Source organism: Lytechinus pictus, chromosome 7 (assembly GCF_037042905.1).
Source record: "Lytechinus pictus isolate F3 Inbred chromosome 7, Lp3.0, whole genome shotgun sequence".
Lineage (NCBI taxonomy): Eukaryota > Metazoa > Echinodermata > Echinoidea > Temnopleuroida > Toxopneustidae > Lytechinus > Lytechinus pictus.
Genome location: NC_087251.1, coordinates 22,738,526 through 22,757,744, shown reverse-complemented (window position 1 = coordinate 22,757,744; position 19,219 = coordinate 22,738,526). Strand labels below are relative to the sequence as shown.

The following is a 19,219-nucleotide window of genomic DNA, read 5'->3' as shown; positions in this document are numbered from 1 at the left end:
CCCGGGATTTTCATGTGTATAGGCCTTCTCCCCATGTATAGATTTATACATACAACCAAAACACAATAATATTCTGAAAACAAATATCCTGAAAAATATGTGCTTGCCTGCTCCACTCTCTTGCAAAATTATGGACTTTGAAAGCTAAAATTGTGATTCTTCAAGGAGAGTAATGACATAACTCAAATGAACACATGAAGAAAGAAGGGGAAAAGAATGGCAGAGATGAAGAAGAGTATACATTGACCTAACAAGAAAAACAAGAAAAGCTTTTGGCCGTGTAAATCTGTATTTACCGTTTAATTCAGAATAAAAATAATAATTGAATTCAGAAAACTATGACGCCATATTTAGATTGTTTTGCCCCTCCCCTATTGAAATTTCCTGGCATCACCTTGGACACTTCCTTTGGTAAACTGACTCTTGACCCGAATAGCACAAGATAACAGGAACTTATAAAATATAACATATGCATCTCATAGAAGAGAAAAGACACTTTTCTTTATGAGAATTGGTACTTCAGGTGTACTAGAAAATAGAAATGCGGATACGGGGCATTCCAACTTCTGCCATGAACTGGGCCTACAATAATAATAATGACACAATTTTACCAAGGGTAGCCACTTCAGTTCCGAAAACTGTTCTACCAGCAGGCCCTGCTTAACATGATATAATGTTATCATCACCCCGGCTTTAGCATGGCAACCTTGACCGGGTACTCAAGCATTCGAGGAATTTTTTCCTACTGGGTACCCATTCACCTCACCTGGATTGGGTGCAGCAGTGTGAATAAATTTCTTGCTGAAGGAAAACACGCCATGGCTGGGATTCGTACCCGCGACCCTCTGTTTGAAAGGCGAAAGTCAGAACCACTATAGACCACGACGTGCCCACTATGAACTCTACACCTTGTAAATGAATGTACAGTGCTGCATACTTTTCTGTGCATTCAAGTTAAAATTCTGATAAAACATTCAGTAACTATTGTTAATACTTTAAACTGTTGAAGAAAATACATAGGAAAAAGGAAGGAAGGATGGAAGGAAAGAAACAAGAAAGAAAGACAGAGAGAAAGAAAGAAAGAGAAAATGCCAATTATAAAAACAGATAGTAATTTTCAATTTTATTCAAAATATATTTTAACTGGTACTAAGTCCATGATTTATTTACCAAGTACATCATTTTGACGGGTGAACATTAGGAAATTGAAATGGCCCCGGAAATGCCAAGAAGTTGCATAAATGGACTTATTTAAAAATTCTGGCTTTGACCTTCCCTTGCATAATATGTCAAACACCCACTTCCCTCATATTACTACAGTATATTTTCATCCAATGCAGCTCATATACATGTCATATGTTATCTTGTCAAGCATTTCATTATTGTTTAAACTAAAACTTTATCTTATATTACTACATTTTCTCTTAATTTAAAACAAAATTAATATTTTTGAACTATAATAATAAATCATAAATAAATACCATGATTTGACAAATGAATATCCCCCTCCCCATGCAACATGTATCCCCCCAACCCATAGATGGCACTATACCACTTTCTCTGTCATTCAAATGCAATTTCAAATTTGTGTTTATTGCATTTCCAACAAATAAAAGAAATACAATGACATTGTATATTATCTACAAAGTACAAACAATACAAATTGAGATATATTTTTCCCTAGGAGTAACTTAACAATTTTTTTAACAACCTTAAATAGGTGCAAATGAATAAACATACACATAAAACTAATATTTGGAGCTCTGAAGAAAATTCTGTTAAAAACAGCAATCATACATACAAAATCCATCAGTGAAATGACTTTTGATCTTTGACATACTATACTATTTTTAGTAATGTAAAGAACAGAGTATTTCAAATAGCATTGTTTTGCAATACATATTTGGAATTAGATAAAGATAATTTTGCATGTGTAAACTATACCAAAAAAAAAGATTGAATAGCAAATTACATTTTTCTTACTTCAATAATTTAAATTTTTTGTCACCTCACATATCTGGAAAAAAGAAATGAAACTGAATTTAGAATGGATTTAAACTACTTGTACTGTAAAATGAAAAAAAAAATGAATTCATATCAAAGCATTTTTTAGTCATATTGGGCTCCAGTTATGTTAATGAGATGCTTCCAAAGTTTTTCTCTGAGCTTCTTGTCATAAGCAACTGTAGATGCTCTAGTTTTCCTCATATCCACAAAGTACTCTCCGGTGACATTTTCATATTTAGCATCAGTTGAAAGATGATATTCATTATCTGCCTCCTCAACAGTAATCCCTACTGGGCCCCAGCTTTTCAGCAACATTTGGGTATTAACAGTTCCTGGGTCGAGACAGTTCACTGTAATGCCATCTTTATGGAATCGTTCAGACATGTCTATGGTGAACATTATCTCACATATTTTTGACTGTTCATATGCCTTGTGTCCATCGCCATAATTGTCTTTAATTTGGAAATTATCAAGGTCAAGAAAAGTGGCCTGAGAGATGGAACTGACATTGATGATTCTGCTTTTTGTACCCGCCTTCAGCAGATCCTGAATGAGAGATGTCAACAAGAAAGGTGCCAAGACATTCACTGCAAAAGTCATTTCATATCCATCATTTGATTCCTTCCTGACATCTTCAAAGACACCAGCATTGTTGATTAGGACATCAATGTGTTTATGAGAAGCATGAAGCTCATCTGAGAGTCGACGGACATTTGCCAGGTATGCCAGGTCAGCAATGTAGCCTTTGATGTTTTCATTGCCTGTAACCTTCTTGATGTCCGCTACAGTGGCATCAACCTTCGCCGGAGCTCTCCCGTGAACAAGAACCGTTGCGCCGGTCTTGGCCAGTTTCAGGGCAGTGTGCTGTCCAATGCCATTTGTAGCACCCGTTACCAAGAAAATGCGGCTATTCATGTTGGACAACCACTGTGCACCTAGTCGTAAAAGCAACGCCACGTTTTTAGATGATGTCAGATGACACTGGATGTAATTATGCGTTGTCGATGTCAACAAAATTTAGAAGACTGACTTGTTCAGATTTTGGTACTCGACTAGGATTACGCCAAGGCGCAGCAATCATGATGATGATCGGTGGAAGTAAAAATTTACATAATTTCTACTCGAGTTATCTTAATATTGTACTAATATATATGTAGAAAAGATATATATCAAAACGGTTGATTTTAAATGCAGCAAAATAAATAAACAAAGGAATTTAAGAGGAATAATTCAATTAGGTAAAGAGGGTCAATTATTAAATAAAATCCGCGAACAGACTAACGTTAAGGGGGCGTGAAAATCGAACCTTGACTACTGATGGGCGTGGTCTTTATGTTGCCACCTTGCTGGAGAGCTCGAGGAAAATTCTTTTCGGTCAGGAAGAGTTGTAGAAGGGTTAAATGATCAGATTGGCTCGAATATATTTTGCGGGATGTTTTGTGTGAAACTGAATGTAAAAAAAAAATATAACTTGCAATCATGATTATCTCTTTTTGTTTCACATAATATGTGATATGATTGATTGTACTCTCATATAAGAGGATCTTTACTCTCAAGACTCAATAATTCTTATAAAACGACTTGTGTTCATTGGGGTTTCTTTTGTTTTTTAAAGAGAGAGATTATTTGAATAAAAAGACTGGTCAAATAAAGGGATCAAACCCTTGTTGCGTTTGTAATTTTTGTAGTTCATACAAACTTGAAAATCATGTCTACATGGTTTTGAATGCTGTTGCCAGTTACTTATGCCTCTGTCACATTTGCTCTACGGCGGCCGTACGGCAAGTCGAAAACAGCCGTTTTAACATTTTTTGTACCAGCTACATATAGGTGGTTTGAATAAAATGGCTGAGTTCGACTCGCCGTGCGGCCGCCGTAGAGCAAATGTGACCATGTTATTAGGTTTAATATTCAGGGCTAGGGCTTGATAAAAAAAAAGTCTGAAAATTATCTAGAATGGCCCCTTTCGTGTTTTCTATGGCTAAAAGAATTCATTCTCGGAAGTTTAAAAAGTGGCATTCATAAATATTGGTGGTCACAATTGAGGGATGAGGTTCAGAAGAGTCAATGCAAGTGTGCTCAGTATTGTATGGTTCCTCACCATCACTTGGGGAGCTCCTCACGACTTCTCTGCTCCCTTCCACATGTCACCATCAATGCACGTTTCTTTCCCTCAACTTTCTCCATCAACCATCTCTAGTCTTCTCTCTCCTCTAATATATATATCTTTTTCTCCATCGATTATCCTTTTTTCTCCCCCCCCCCCCCCCTCTTTCTCTCATTCCACCCCACATACTTATCTCTCTTTCCATTTAAAAATCCACATTCACATACACTGTACCAACCATACATATCCATGTGAAACTCAAAATGTGATCGTTCGACTTATGGCCTGTTTTCTTATTCATACAACGTAGTTGCAAGGATCTCATAGAACAATATTTTTATTTTCTTGAAAATTTTATTACATATTTACATTAACTTCACAAAACATTCCCATTAATCCTGTGCAAAAACCTCAGATGACAATTGTGTTGTTGACTTGATAGAAAATCTCTGGAGTACATTTTCATTAAAAAATAATGCGTAACATGTTTAACTTTGGGAGCTCCTTTTAATTCACTTAATAGAATTCCTGTTGACCTGTATAAGTAGTTCGAAAGAATATAGTTTCGAATCAGTGAAAAATCATCATTCTACACAAATAAATTGTTACTTTTGAATCAATTAGAGAGAGGGCCTTGGATTTCATTGAAATACATAGTTCATTTTCTTACAAAATATAAAGAGTTCCTTTTTGATAGCTTTAGTTGAATAATGTTTGCAGCACTGTCAAGCTACAAAACAAATTTGAGATATGTGACCTTCCACCTCAAGACCAACACAAGTTACTCAGATTAATTTTGAGATTTTTAAAAGCAAGTTGAAAGCTTTTATATAGTACAAAGCTTGTTAAATTGATAAAAAATTACCCACGGTCCTAAACAAGTAATACAGCTTCAAACAATAAGGAGCAAACAGGGTTTGAAGTTTAGGGTTCACTCAAGCATGACATATGCATATTGTTCAAACTGTGTTAAATTTCCAGCAGTCCACAATAAAATGGTGTAAAAAAGAAGCCTGTTACTTCTCGTCTTCGGTTAAAGTCAACAGCTTCAAATTTTTACAGATCAGAGACAAAAGAGATACAATTTCAGATAAGCTTATTTTCAAAATTTTTATTTTTGAAGACAAAGTAACTATTTTGGCTAATTACAGAAAACCTTGCATAGCAAATCATTATTGGTTTCAAGGAAAAAGGTCTCACATTTGTTGTTCTATATTTGATTGATGAAATAATGTTGATATTAATCAATCCAAAGTTGGCATTCATTCATATAAAAACGAATTCTCAATAAAAATTGAGTTCACAGTTATAAACAAATTACATGGGTTTTTTATGAGTATCACCTTAGGAAAACCATCAAATTATAAGATGTAATCTTAAAAAAAATTGAAAATGACTTTACTTGTGCATTTAATCTATTCGATCCAATTATTCAAACACACTTCTAAGAGGAATATATTTCAACCATTATGAACCAACAAAAACTGGGAATCTATGGAATTTATATAACATGACATTTGGGGCAGCTGCTAACATATGATGACACAAATAGAAATTGAAATAATCTGTAACTCTGCTTATACTCCGATATATTTTCATCAAACCGTCATGCTTTTCTATTTTTATCTTATCTTGCCAAGTTGACTTATAAAAGGTTTTATGTCATCATGGCAAAATATATAGTAGATAATGGTAATATAATACCCCATGACAAATTTTTACAGGTTGACTTGGCAAGATTGTATTTCACCATGTCAACATACAAAGGCTAATAATAAGGTTGACCTGGCAAGATAAAAAAATCATGCCATCTTGTTAAACAGATGGCACTTACAAGCAACCGTAATACAACAATCAAAAACATATTTTCAATGTTGGTATACTACATTTCGATGGTCATTTGAGTTACAACGGAAACAAGGGAGTCGGAATGCTGAAAGCATATCATAATCGATTTGTTCCTTGGCAGTATATTTCGTATGGAATACATACTTATGAAAAGGAGGGGGAGCTGGATCGGACATGTACTCAGAAAAGAAGTGGATGACATAACAAGGACAGCACTGCAGGGGACCCCAGAAGGAAGGAGAAAACAAGGTTGGCCCAAGAACACCTGGCGATGGACCATGGAGGGTGAAATGTCTAACCTCCAACAGACCTGGGGGTCACTTCAGAGACTGGCCCAAGGCAGGTGGGAGTGGACTAGTGGAGAGCTTCTGTTGCTGCTCTTCATGCCAGGAGGCATAACAGGCAGTAAGTACATGTAAGTATGTTTCGCGGCGGTAAAGAAACCAAGACAAATTGTCATGATTCTATAAATTACAAAACAAGATCCCTTTCTTGTCACAGGCACTGCCAATTTAAATATTGTTCATTTCAGTAAAAAAAAAATTGGGTACAAACAGCTGAAGTCTAATACTTAAAGGACAAGTGCACCCCATCAAAAAGTTGATTTGAATAAAAAGAGAAAAATCCAACAAGCATAACACTGAAAATTTCATCAAAATCGGATGTAAAATAAGAAAGTTATGACATTTAAAAGTTTTGCTTATTTCACATAACAGTTATATGCACATCCTGGTCGGTATGCAAATGAGGAGACTGATGACGTCATCCACTCACTATTTCTTTTGTATTTTATTATATGAAATATTCTAATTTTCTCCTCATTGACAAGTGAAACAAAGATTATTTCCTCCCAGAACATATGGAATTAGCATTTTTGAATAATATATGGTTCAGTCAAGTTGGTCGTCATTGTCAAATCTGTAAAACATGAAATATTGTATTATTCAAACAATAAAAAACAAAAGAAATAGTGAGTGATGGACATCATCAACCGACTCATTTGTGTGTCACTGAGTTGTGCATATCACTGTTTTGTGAAAAAATAGCGAAACTTTAAAATGCAATAACTTTCTTATTTTACATCCGATTTTGATGGAATTTTCAGCGTTATGCTAGTTTGATTTTGCTCTATTTATTCAAATCAACATTTTTCTGGGGTGGACTTGACCTTTAAACATCTTCCTTCACACAGTAATACAGAGTGATTTCAAGAAAGGCATTTGGTGAGAGCAATATTCACCATAACTTTGCTGTCAGATCCAGTTCCGACAAGATTAGCTGTAACTTTGGCTGCCACGTTGTAAGCAAAATCGATTATTCCTCGAAATACACAAAAATACAAAACAAACAATAATGCAGACTGAAAAGTTGTATTGTGTTGTGAATGATACTATTGCGATGATACTGTCCGGTCACTGTCCAGTACTTTGTTTAAAGCTTGACTTCCCCTCATGACAAGCCAACTCCTCCATACACAGATGCATGACAGAAATACACAGTTGGAACCAATTGTGAGGTAGAAGTGCAATATATTAGGTGGCCTGTCATAGCTTGGCTTTATGAATTGTATCCAATGGAAGCATGGGAAAAGTAACAATTGAAAGTTCTTCAATGTACCATGTGAGGCCTTCCTCATACAATGGCATACTGCTCATACAAAAGTTCTCTAACGGTGTAGTAATCCTCACATAAAGCTCCTTCCAGAGTCAGATGGCCTTTTTCATTCTGAAAATAAAAATAGAAAAATGTATTAGGACAACATTGCAGTTGTGAACAAATATTTATTTCTCTTCTTTTTTAGGAGTAGCAATAATCTGACGAGGCCTATTATCAGATTCCAATAATGTGTAATAGCAATGTAAGTGATAGTAACAAAATTCATGCTTATGAATTCTATCACAGCGAAATAAGATAAATTCTAACTGAAAATACAAAGTATTATTTCTATTTATATTTCTCACAATATTCAAATTATAATTTACACCTTTTATCAATTAAATCAAAATATGAAAGTGGAATTGCTAAGTTATATTTCTACATACTGATTTCTAATGAGTTTGATTTGTTGGGAACACAATTTTTTTTTTTAAATTTTATTTTGCTCTAATTTCAAACATCCATCTATTGGAATACTGGTTTCCAATTGGTAAGATGCCATTGGAATCCAGAAAGAAAAATGTCTGACATGACTTGGACCTAAGATCTTTATAGCTCTTTACAATTACTATTGTTAAAAAGTTCATGAAGTCATAGAATCAAAGATACATTTTAACTTCATAACAGTCCTTCGTAAGAATAACTGTCTTGTTTTTAAAGGTCAAGTCCACCCAAGCAAAATGTTGATTTGAATAAATAGAGAAAAATCAAACTAGCATAACACTGAAAATTTCATCAAAATCGGATGTAAATAAGAAAGTTATGGCATTTTAAAGTTTCGCTTATTTTTCACAAAACAGTGATATGCACAACTCAATGAAATGCAAATGAGTCAGTCGATGATGTCCATCACTCACTATTTCTTTTTTTTTATTGTTTGAATTATAAAATATTTCATTTTTTACAGATTTGACCAAAGGGACCAACTCGACTGAACCATATAGTATTAAACAATGCTAATTACACATGTATAGGGAGGAATTAATCACTGTTTCACTTGACAATGAAAAAATTAGAATATTTCATATAATAAAATACAAAAGAAATAGTGAGTGGATGACATCATTAGTCTCCTCATTTGCATACCGACCAGGATGTGCATATAACTGTTGTGTGACATTAAGCGAAACTTTAAAATGTCATAACTTTCTTATTTTACATCCGATTTCGATGAAATTTTCAGTGTTATGCTTGTTGGGATTTTTCTCTTTTTATTCAAATAAATTTATTGTTGGGGTGGACTTGTCCTTTAAATCAGCTCTAAAACAAAAGCTTTCAAAGAAATTTAACTTGATTTGACAAGGTGCTGAACAATACATATTATTACAAGATACTTTTTTCTCAAATACATATAACTAGCAAAAATCATGATGTGACATACAGGTACAGTAAGGGTAACAGTAATGAAAATGAGAACTGGTGATGATAATGATGAAAATGATGGTTAAGTAAATGACAATAGAAAATTTGATGATGATGATAATGATAGGGATGATGATGATAATGAAGATGATCACCATGGGGATGATGATGATGAAAAAAATCAACATGATAATTGATGGTAACAAAGTTGATCAAGCAACAAATCACAGGGGCAAAGATAGAATCACACCCAAAATGTCCAAAATACAGTAGCCCTCGTTTACGGAGACGACACTGAATGGAATATCACTTTAATATCTTCTTTATATCCTCACCCTCTTTATAGCAACAGTGTTATTACAGACAAGAACACCACCAGTAAACTCAGCCCTGATTCCATTCTTAGCTAGCACCTGCTTGAAGTCTAGGAACCTTGGTGGATTGATATACACCTGCCTGTGGGGTGTTACCTACAATTGTATGAAGAGGAAGCAAAGAAACATGATTAAATTTGGGTATTTCCATAAAGAATGTACATCCAACCCTATATTTGGAACACCTTCCCTGAACGATTCATCTCTGCTTGGTACTACTAATGAAAAGTTATAATGCTCTCAAAGGCTAGATTGGTACATGAAGTGTAGCAAAATTGCCACCTTTCGCAATCATCACGGACGCTAATATTAGGGTCCCCTAACACAAAAGTTGACGCTTAATCATACACTTGATTTTAAGATTGATTGTACATTATAGTCAATAGAATCAAACGTAGAAAACTGCTCTACAATCAATGCTAAGATTTGTGTTACAGGGGGGTTACAGGCCCTACAGATCTGCTTTTCGTGTGCAAAATTCTTTCCCGCGACACCCGCGCGCCATACATGCATGTATTACGACTGATGGCTGGAGATATTCGAAATGCAGGACCTAAAATAGAATATGACATGGATAAGAAAGTGGTTTTTCAAACAAATCGAGTACATATTGAGTGAGGAAAAACTTGCTAAATTAATGGTTAGATATAGATCATTACAGTCCATCGAATCGATATTGCATTTAATGTGGATTATTGATGGATGACTGGCAATTGATTCCATGGGTCAGATCACCTCTCAAGCCGAACCCATTTCGCACATGTACACAGCGTATGCAATACGATTGAAAATGCAGGTTTCTTTTGTTTCTTTTGTTCACTCCTTCTACACAAACGATACGCCTCTAGCACACGATGTAAAGGGTATTATGTTTTACTTTCCCCAGAAATGGGGGGTTAGATTCAAATTCCGGGGGGACCACTTCCATTGATGAGTGGATACCAGGCACGACCATGCAGTTTCGAAAAGTACCCTAAACAAGGGAAGCAAGTCTTTTCCAGATTATGAAAATGCATCTTTTAACAATTAGATTTCATGATTTCATACAAATCAGTTTATGCAACCATACCAGATCTAGATCCACGATGATATAGTGACAATTAATCTTGGTTTTGCAAACTTTCTCGTGAAATCAGTGTTAACTGCAACTACTTTCACTTATCTGTAATCTTTCAATATTTATTCACTGAAGTCATCCCCCATGCCCAAATTTTTAAATAAAATGGTACTTCAATCACCAAGGGCAAAGGTGTTTGGTACATTATAATTTCATCTGAAAAAAGCTAAACATATATATTTGCGGTTTTACATCACACAGCACACAAACTTCAGAAGGCCTTGGATCCAAACCCACAGCACCCAAACAGTTAAATATACATATAAATATACACACACAAATTTCAAACACTTGTAGGATATGCAAAGCTATCTCCTGTTAATAAATTTACATCACACAACAATATGCTATAAATTAAATATCCTCAGACTGAAATAAAATGCAAATCATCATATATTAGAAAATATATACAAATAACAGTATGAACCCACATCATTTGTTTGGACGGCATCAAGTACTGGAATGATATCTTCTTCATCGTCACTTGAATCATCACTTTCATTTCCAAGTCCTGTAAAGATTAACAATGAAACAATTTCTTATCTGTATATTTTCTCAAGAAGTTTCTCAAGTCTATTTTGATAACTTTTTGGACAACCAGTTTCTTCAAAATATAATAAAAGCTGGACAGGAGTTGATTAGTTTGGAGTTCGTTTAGCTATGCCACAATTGAAAATATTTTGTTTGAAAGTACAGATACTTTGTTTCTTTTCTGATAATAATATATGAGGAGTAAAAGATGGTCAAATAAGCAAATCTTTTCCACGGTTTCTAACCCATCCCTTGTTCATATACTAAAGCTATCCACAAACATGCCGCAAATGATGTAACCATTTTTTTTTATAGCTATATCGTTGATAGGACCTTCAACAGAATATTGCAATATTACCTTAATAATCAATAAGCAGGGCTCATAAACTGCACCCGAAAAAGTCACAAATGTAGCAGTTTTTTCAGATATGTCATAGAGCATCACTTTGTGTATGCAACCATTTCTTTGGACATAGAGGAAACATTTTGCTAGATGGGCATCGATCATGTAAATAAGAACATACTGGCTGCCACCCCACACACATATCACAATTTTGAAGCAAGGGTGCAGTATTTACAAAACTTCCCAATCCATTTAACTGGAATGATTTTTTTTTTCAAAAACAGTGAAAAAGATAATTTTGCATAGGATTAAGCATTAAATTTATCAAGAAAAATATGACAAATATGTCGAAACAAGATGTCAGAATGAAAAAAAAAATCATATTCTTTCCTCAGAATTTGGAATGGTTAAGAGGTCTGTTTACGTATATTGAGTAGAAAAAAACCCTACCGAGTCCAGGCGTTTTCTTCTTGTCATCTCCATTGGTTGAGGTATCTGTTCCCTTGATAGCCTTGCCTGCAAGCTTGTCTCCAGCTGATTGTAGATCCAGACAACCATCAATCCAAGATAACTCTGTTTCCCGAGTCTTGGAGAAGAGTAGAGAGCTAACAAGACTGTCTTTCAGTTTCACCTAGTGCAGTTTGAAGAGAAATTTCAGATACATCTCATCATTGTTTTATTCATTCTCAAAAGATATTGGACTGTGCTGGGAATGTCAATTTTGTAAATTTACAGAGAACTGTGGCTGAAAAGACCCACCATATAATAAGACATGTATATTATAGATATAATCAATTCTTCTACAGAATGAAGCCAAGTGCATACTATAAATCCTGTCTGTAATTTGATTTTTTTCAAAGATTGTCAGTGTTTAATATGAAAATTGTTAGAGAGGAGTGGTTAGAGAAAATTGATGATGGGGGTTAGGTAATGGAGATGGGGGGGGGGGGGAGGAAGAAGAATGATTAAATTCTAACCTGATAAATATGACTTTCCATAGTAGCATCACATATTTCATTCATTCTTGGTATAAAGACCTTAACTCCAGCAAGCTGTAGATGGCAGTACTCAGCAAGATGTTGTGTGGCATTCATCTGACCTCGAACTAATACCTAGCATTACAATAAAAACAAAAGAATTAAACATATCTATTTGCTTGTCATACAAACCACATACTAACAGAAAATAATCATTAATTTCAATATAGATAAGACACCAAAGACTTTTTTGTCTATATCATTACTAAAACACCTTTAAATCAATTTTCAGATGAATCTAATATGTTGATAGACAATCGATCATAACAGTGAAGGTTGAGTTTAGCATTAATATAGCATACCAAACAGAATAGTATTAATATGAGACAACACACATGCAAAATTTATCGTAAAAAGCTGACATATTACCAGTTGTCTTGGCTTTACTTGGGTAATAAGTTTCTTCATCGATTCTCCATCTGAACGACCTTCAAAGTCAATGAAGGTTATCGAACATCTGCAATAGAAGAGTGAAAGAGTTTACAATATACAAAACAAAATAACCCAATAGGGATGAAACTGGAAGATAATTTCATCTCACCTTTTCACAATCTCATTTAATTTATTTCAAATCTTTCAATTTTTCTAACTTTTTATCTTCATTTTTTTTTATGTCACATGATTGTTCAAATATTTAGAGGAAACAAATATGAAGTTTCATTATCTTTGGCACTTGCCTGACCAATTACATTCTTTGCTAGTTCACTTCTTATGAACAAGAGATTAGAAATCAAAGTAATTAATTCCTAATATAGCTCACAAAAATTTGTGAGACACATGCTAAATTCTCCTTAGCAAATAGCAGTGTGGTAGCACAATGATTATTCAGCACAAATTATCTCATAATTGAATCACTTGACTTTGAACATTCGGTATAAAAAAAAACACTGTTCAATCACTTTAAGACTAAAAGTGATCTTTTGAACTGAATGTGAGCAGAGGTTCACTGTTTGTAGATTACATTCCTCCTTGTTTACAAATTCTTGACCTTTAATTCCTCCTTGGTTAATTTCGTGTACATAACTTCATTCTATGGGTGTAAATATCACCATCTGGCCAAGAAATCTACTCCTGCTTGATTAGATTTCACCTGTGGTATTTCCTGTGTAATCTACAATCTAAGCTGTCAAAGTTACCAGTGAATATGTTTGGCAATTTTTTTTTTTTTTTTTAATGAACATGTCTCTTCCTCTGTCTGACATTCTTACAAGCTCTCTGACGATGGATTTTTGCATGAATTAGGTAATAATTTACATATAACATCATAATGGAAATGAGTGAAGTGACAAAATCATTCAGAGTTCTGATCTTATTTTAACTTGAACATTGACTTTCCAAATCCAATAATTCTATAGCAAGGTGAGATTCTTTATTTCTTATCTGCACCTGACAACTGATATTTTGCTGATTTGCACAATTGAGTATGACACAGGTGAAGAATTAGGAAAATGATTTGAAACTTCAATCCAGGGAATGGGATGTCAAGAGATTAGATTACCTTCAAAACCTTCCAGCAAAGCAATATTTGCAACAAAAATAAAAGAGAGAAAATGCAATTTCATTTAACAGACATTACAATGAAAATTAAGAAGAAACTATGAATTAATAACTTACTTAACATCAACAATGATCTGGCTTGCTACACACTTTGTTGGTATATCACCTGTATAAACAAAGACAAGAAGAAAAAAAAGGTTAATGATTACTTTCAAAACAAAAGTAATTAATATCTTTGAAATAAAATGAAATCAATCTGTCTCATCCTTCATACAAAATTATGTATACAAATGACGGAAACAATTGCACCAGACACTCACTAACTCTTGTGAATTTAAGTGTATGCATATGAAATTTTTCAACTTCATACTTGTATATTCTAAAACAATATTTGAAAATATATATTCTGTATTGTTACACATAATGATCCCAATAAGAGCTTGATCTGTATAATCAAATCTAATAAAAGTTGATATATCTAATATTCCACATAATACTAATAAAATACAAAAATAAGGATTGTGAGACATCATTAGCATGCCAACCATGTTGTGCATATATATTAAGTGAAGCTTGAAATGTCATATTTTCTTATATTTCATCAAAATTATGATTAGATTTTTCAGTGTTATGCCTGTTTGCTTTTCTCTATTTATCCATAACAATTTGAAGCAGGAGTAAGATTGACCTATAAGTTCATGCTTTCATTTTTGCTTCCATTCATTAAGTTTCGATGAATGGGGAGCTAACAAGTTATAATACGGAAGACATTAATAAATGTTCAATAATTCAAAAAAATATTCCATGCTTCTATGTTGATTGCCTTTCTTTATTCTACTAAAACTTCTACTAGCAAAACAAATTTGAAAAAAAAGATAAACAGCTTTGTATTGTAACAAGGATCAGAAATCCAGGAAATTCATTATAATTCACAATATCACATGACCTATAAAGCTTCACCCCTAGAAACATACCTTCAGCTGCATCCTCAAAATCAGCAACCTCATCTTCCTGCAAAAAAAAAGGATAGCAAACAGGAAGTATCCAGATTAGATTTTTCAATGCCAATTTCCATAGTTTGTATAATATAACTAGATACGATCTTTCATCCATACATCCACTTTCATTCTTTTGAATGACACACATTTATACATCCACCTTTCCTATTCCTTAAACATCCTCTTTCTTTAGATCTTTCAATAAGATCACTTTGGTCAGGTAGTCTCAGTGCTGGATGATCTCTCTACATGATTATATGAATAAAGAAGAATCTCGTCACCATCGCCCCATCCATCTATTCATTCATCCATCAGTAAGGTTATTATTATTATTATTTATTATTTGTACTGCGCTTTTCCATTAGGCCCAAAGCGCTTACAAATAATTAATTAAATGTAATATTTTAACAAGTGGAACGCCTCTGGCAGTCTCGCCTGCATTACGCAATTTAATATAGCAGCAGTGCTAACTTTGAAAACTACTATAAAATAATCATTCACAAAAACACCATTCATATAATGACATAATACCACGTTCATTGACCATAAATGACATTTGAATGGAGACTTAAGACTGTCAACTACACCCATGTCCACATTTCATTCACTCTATCCATAAACTTTCAAAGTTATGATGGCAATTCAACAATTACCCCAACATGGCCAAAGTTTATTGACCTTAACTGACCTTTGACCTTGGTTTTGTGTCCTGAAACTCAAAGGGGATGTTCAGTGATGCTTGATTACTCTTATATCCCAAGTTTTATGAACTAGATTCATAAACTTTCAGAGTTTGGATGGTAATTCAACAAATACCCCCAACATGGCCAAAGTTCATTGACCTTTAATGACCTTTGACCATGGTCATGTGACCTGAAACTCGTACAGGATGTTCAGTGATACTTGATTAACCTAATGTCCAAGTTTCATGAACTAGATCCATAAATTGTCAAAGTTATGATGGTAATTCAACAAATACCCCCAACTTGACCAAAGTTCATTGACCCTAAATGACCTTTGACCTTGGTAACGTGACCTGAAACTCGAGCAGGATATTTACTAATACTTGATTAACCTTATGCCCAAGTTTCATGAACTAGGTCCATATACTTTCTAAGTTATGATGTCATTTCAAAAACTTAACCTTCGGTTAAGATTTTGAAAATAATTTTCCCAACATGGTCTAAGTTCATTGACCCTAAGTGACCTTTGACCTTGGTCATGTGACCTAAAACTCAGGCAGGATGTTCACTAATACTTGATTAACCTTATGTCCAAGTTTCATGGACTAGATCTATAAATTTTCAAAGTTATGATGTCATTTCAAAAACTTAACCTTAGGTTAAGATTTGATGTTGACGCCGCCACCGTCGGAAAAGCGGCGCCTATAGTCTCGCTCTGCTATGCAGGCGAGACAAAAACTACAAAGTACGAAAGAGATGAGTTTTTAATGACTTTTTGAAAATTGTTAATGTGTTGTAGACTGTCTAATTATTAGTGGCAGGTCGTTCCAGGATTTTGAAGCCGACACCGTAAAAGTTCTGTCACCAGCTAATGTACGAGTTAATGAATATGTGAGGCGAAGGTGATCACTGGCAGACCTAAGTGCTCTAGTTGGTGTATACAGATTCAAGCAGTTACTTAAATACTGTGGAGCCTGTTTATTCAGTGTTTTGTAGACAATCAAGAGTAATTTGAACGTAATTCTCTGTTTAAAAGGAAGCCAGTGAAGAGAATTAAAGAGTGGTTGGGAAGGATGATCTCGGGAAACCTGTAAAATTAATCGTGCTGCCCAATTTTGTAGTCGTTGAATACGGATTAATTGATTAGAGGGAATTGTAGAAAGGAGCCCATTGCAATAATTGATACGAGACAGAACCAATGAACGAACAGCATTGTGACAGGCAGACTGGTCAATGAACCTTCTGATTCTAGAAATGTTCCTTAAATAAAAAGTGACTGTGCTACAGATATGAGAGATATGGTACGACATTGACATGCGGGAATCAAATATGACACCAAGGTTTCGTATTTTTTCTGATGGTCTAATGAGTGTACCATCAACATCAAGTTGAACATTTGGAAGATTGCGCAAGTTATAAGTAGAGGCCGCAACAAAAAATTCATTTTTTTTGTCATTTAATTTTAGCTTATTCACTATCATCCACTGTCTTATATCTGATATACAATTCTGGAGTTTAACCAGTGCATTATTGAGAGCTCCAGGAGTCTTCGGATCAAAAGAAACATATAATTGTATGTCGTCGGCTTAAAAATGATAATTGATACAGTGATTTCGGATGATATCACCAACTGGAAGAGTATTGAGTAGCCTATGGGTCCGACTATTGACCCCTGAGGGAGTCCAAATTCTAGAGTTATGGGATTTGACAATGTGCCATCAATATCAACTTGCGAAGTCTAACAGCACCATAAAAACTACATTATTTGAGTCGAGAGAAAACATGATGTCATTTACTCATCTTTCAATTCCTACATGAACATACATCTTGACTTATCTCTACCTTTTTCTCTTCCTCTGTCTGGAATGTCTCCCAAATTTATAGTTTTTAGAGTTGGTGATATTAATATAATTATTGATATATATGCCCCCAAATTGATCCACCTATTCTTTTATTCATACATTCACTCCCTCAACCTACAAAGTACATAACCTCCTTTCACTTTTTTCTCTGTTTTCGAGTCTCACTGATGATCTATCTATCTATCCACCTTCTATCCTTCTTTCCATCCATCCATCCATCAATCATTTCTTCATTCCAGCACATACAATTTACCTACCTTCACTTCTTTCTCTTCTTCTGTCTGTAAGGTCTCTTTGATCATGTAGTCTTCAGGCTTGATGATCTCACCATAATCGTCCCATCTTAACCGCTCTTCATGGAATGGAAACATGGGGTAGGATTTTTTCAGTGTCTTGAAGAAACTTGTTCCTTTCTTTCCAGTCTGGTAACAAAAAAGGATTTAACAGCATAAAATAAGATTAAAAGGAAAGATTAGAAGGAAACAAAATACTGCATATTTTATTAATTCAAAAGACCCCCTCCCCCCCCCCAAAAAAAATATAGTATTTCATTCAAGGGATTTAACTATACATCAAGAACTTTGACATAGATCCTACACACATATATACCCCCTTTTTCTGAATGATTTCATGAAAGAAAAGAAAAATAAAACAATGAACAAATGAATGAATGAATATATGAATTAATGAAGGAAGGAAGGAAGGAATGGATGGATGGATAAATGAATATATGGCTAGTTGAATGAATTATTGAATAAATGAATGACTGCATAAAATGAATGACAAACCCACTACGAAACTTACATCTGTATTCATCATAAGATCATGCTTGGTCCTTGATCTTCCCATATCATCAACCTCCATTTCTTCTTCACTCTCATCACTTGAATCTCCTTCTAATCGCCTGGAAATAAATATATGTCAATACACATTTACCATTCCACTTGTACAATGTTCATCCTGTTAAGTCAGCCTAAGTCAACCTCCCATTAGTTCCAAATCATTCAGGTCAAATAGATTTTTTAGACAGCATTAGGCACATCATGCAGTGCTCTGTAAGTGCAAATGCTTAACGGAAAGGATTGAACGTGTTGGATCAGATTATTGGGGTAAAAATTGATAGCTATATCTCTGCTATCATAGACCACTAACTGAAATTGCCTCTACAGCCTGACAAATGGTCTAACTGCTCTAATATTACAAAATCAGAGACATTGATAGTAACAAATATTCAAGCTTGTCGCTTACCTCTGAGCAGCCTCGTCTGCCTTCCTCTGTCTTTCCTTCTCCTTTTCATTAATCCTATATTCTTCTAGTTCTTCTTTCTCAAGCTTCACTCTTCTGCTCACCTATACAAATAATAATACAAAGTGAATTTAATTCAAAAAGTGTGGGGCAAATCTCAAAATGACACTTAACATTTTTTTTAAATATTAACATTTTTATTTATTTATTTATTTAATTATTATTATTTTTTTTTTTGGGGGGGGGCAATTTATCCCGAACATGCTGCATAATTTCCTGTTGCATAGCTTAGATCTTTTGAGACCACTTGTCATGGTATTCCTCCTCCCATCTAAAGTAATCATTTTTCATCATTGTTTTTCAAGAAATTAATAACGCTGAAAAGAAATATAAGAGAACAATTTCCAAGTCTCGACAGGAGCTCTGTCGATTGAGGTGGATTTCCCTTGAGTTATAATTGGTCCTACAAGGCAAAGCTTTGTGCACAATTTTGTGCTGACCAACCCCAAATCATCATATTTTGACTCCTTGTAAAACAGTGTCAAGAATAAC

At 34.3% G+C, this 19,219-nt stretch overlaps 2 protein-coding genes across 5 annotated transcripts in view; both read right to left on the bottom strand.

The window, feature by feature from the left end:
• Nucleotides 1-281: 281 nt before the first annotated feature.
• Nucleotides 282-3,066, bottom strand: LOC129265907 (retinol dehydrogenase 13-like). The gene has a single exon (XM_054903818.2). The coding sequence runs from the start codon at nucleotides 2,920-2,922 to the stop codon at nucleotides 2,110-2,112; it is 813 nt and encodes a 270-aa protein (XP_054759793.2). The 5' UTR covers nucleotides 2,923-3,066; the 3' UTR covers nucleotides 282-2,109.
• A 1,375-nt stretch (nucleotides 3,067-4,441) lies between these two features.
• The window catches only part of LOC129264741 (cleavage and polyadenylation specificity factor subunit 2-like), a 29,864-nt gene continuing 15,086 nt past the window's right edge, over nucleotides 4,442-19,219 (bottom strand). For all 4 annotated transcript variants that reach the window (XM_064102230.1, XM_064102228.1, XM_064102229.1 and 1 more), the window contains exons 10-20: nucleotides 18,671-18,771; nucleotides 18,227-18,326; nucleotides 17,680-17,844; nucleotides 14,854-14,890; nucleotides 13,997-14,045; nucleotides 12,752-12,839; nucleotides 12,323-12,457; nucleotides 11,796-11,976; nucleotides 10,903-10,982; nucleotides 9,316-9,450; nucleotides 4,442-7,687 (exon numbers count right to left, since the gene is read on the bottom strand). In XM_064102230.1, the coding sequence (XP_063958300.1) occupies nucleotides 7,595-7,687; nucleotides 9,316-9,450; nucleotides 10,903-10,982; nucleotides 11,796-11,976; nucleotides 12,323-12,457; nucleotides 12,752-12,839; nucleotides 13,997-14,045; nucleotides 14,854-14,890; nucleotides 17,680-17,844; nucleotides 18,227-18,326; nucleotides 18,671-18,771 (1,164 nt within the window). In that variant the 3' untranslated portion in view covers nucleotides 4,442-7,594. The remainder of the gene's footprint in view (nucleotides 7,688-9,315; nucleotides 9,451-10,902; nucleotides 10,983-11,795; nucleotides 11,977-12,322; nucleotides 12,458-12,751; nucleotides 12,840-13,996; nucleotides 14,046-14,853; nucleotides 14,891-17,679; nucleotides 17,845-18,226; nucleotides 18,327-18,670; nucleotides 18,772-19,219) is intronic.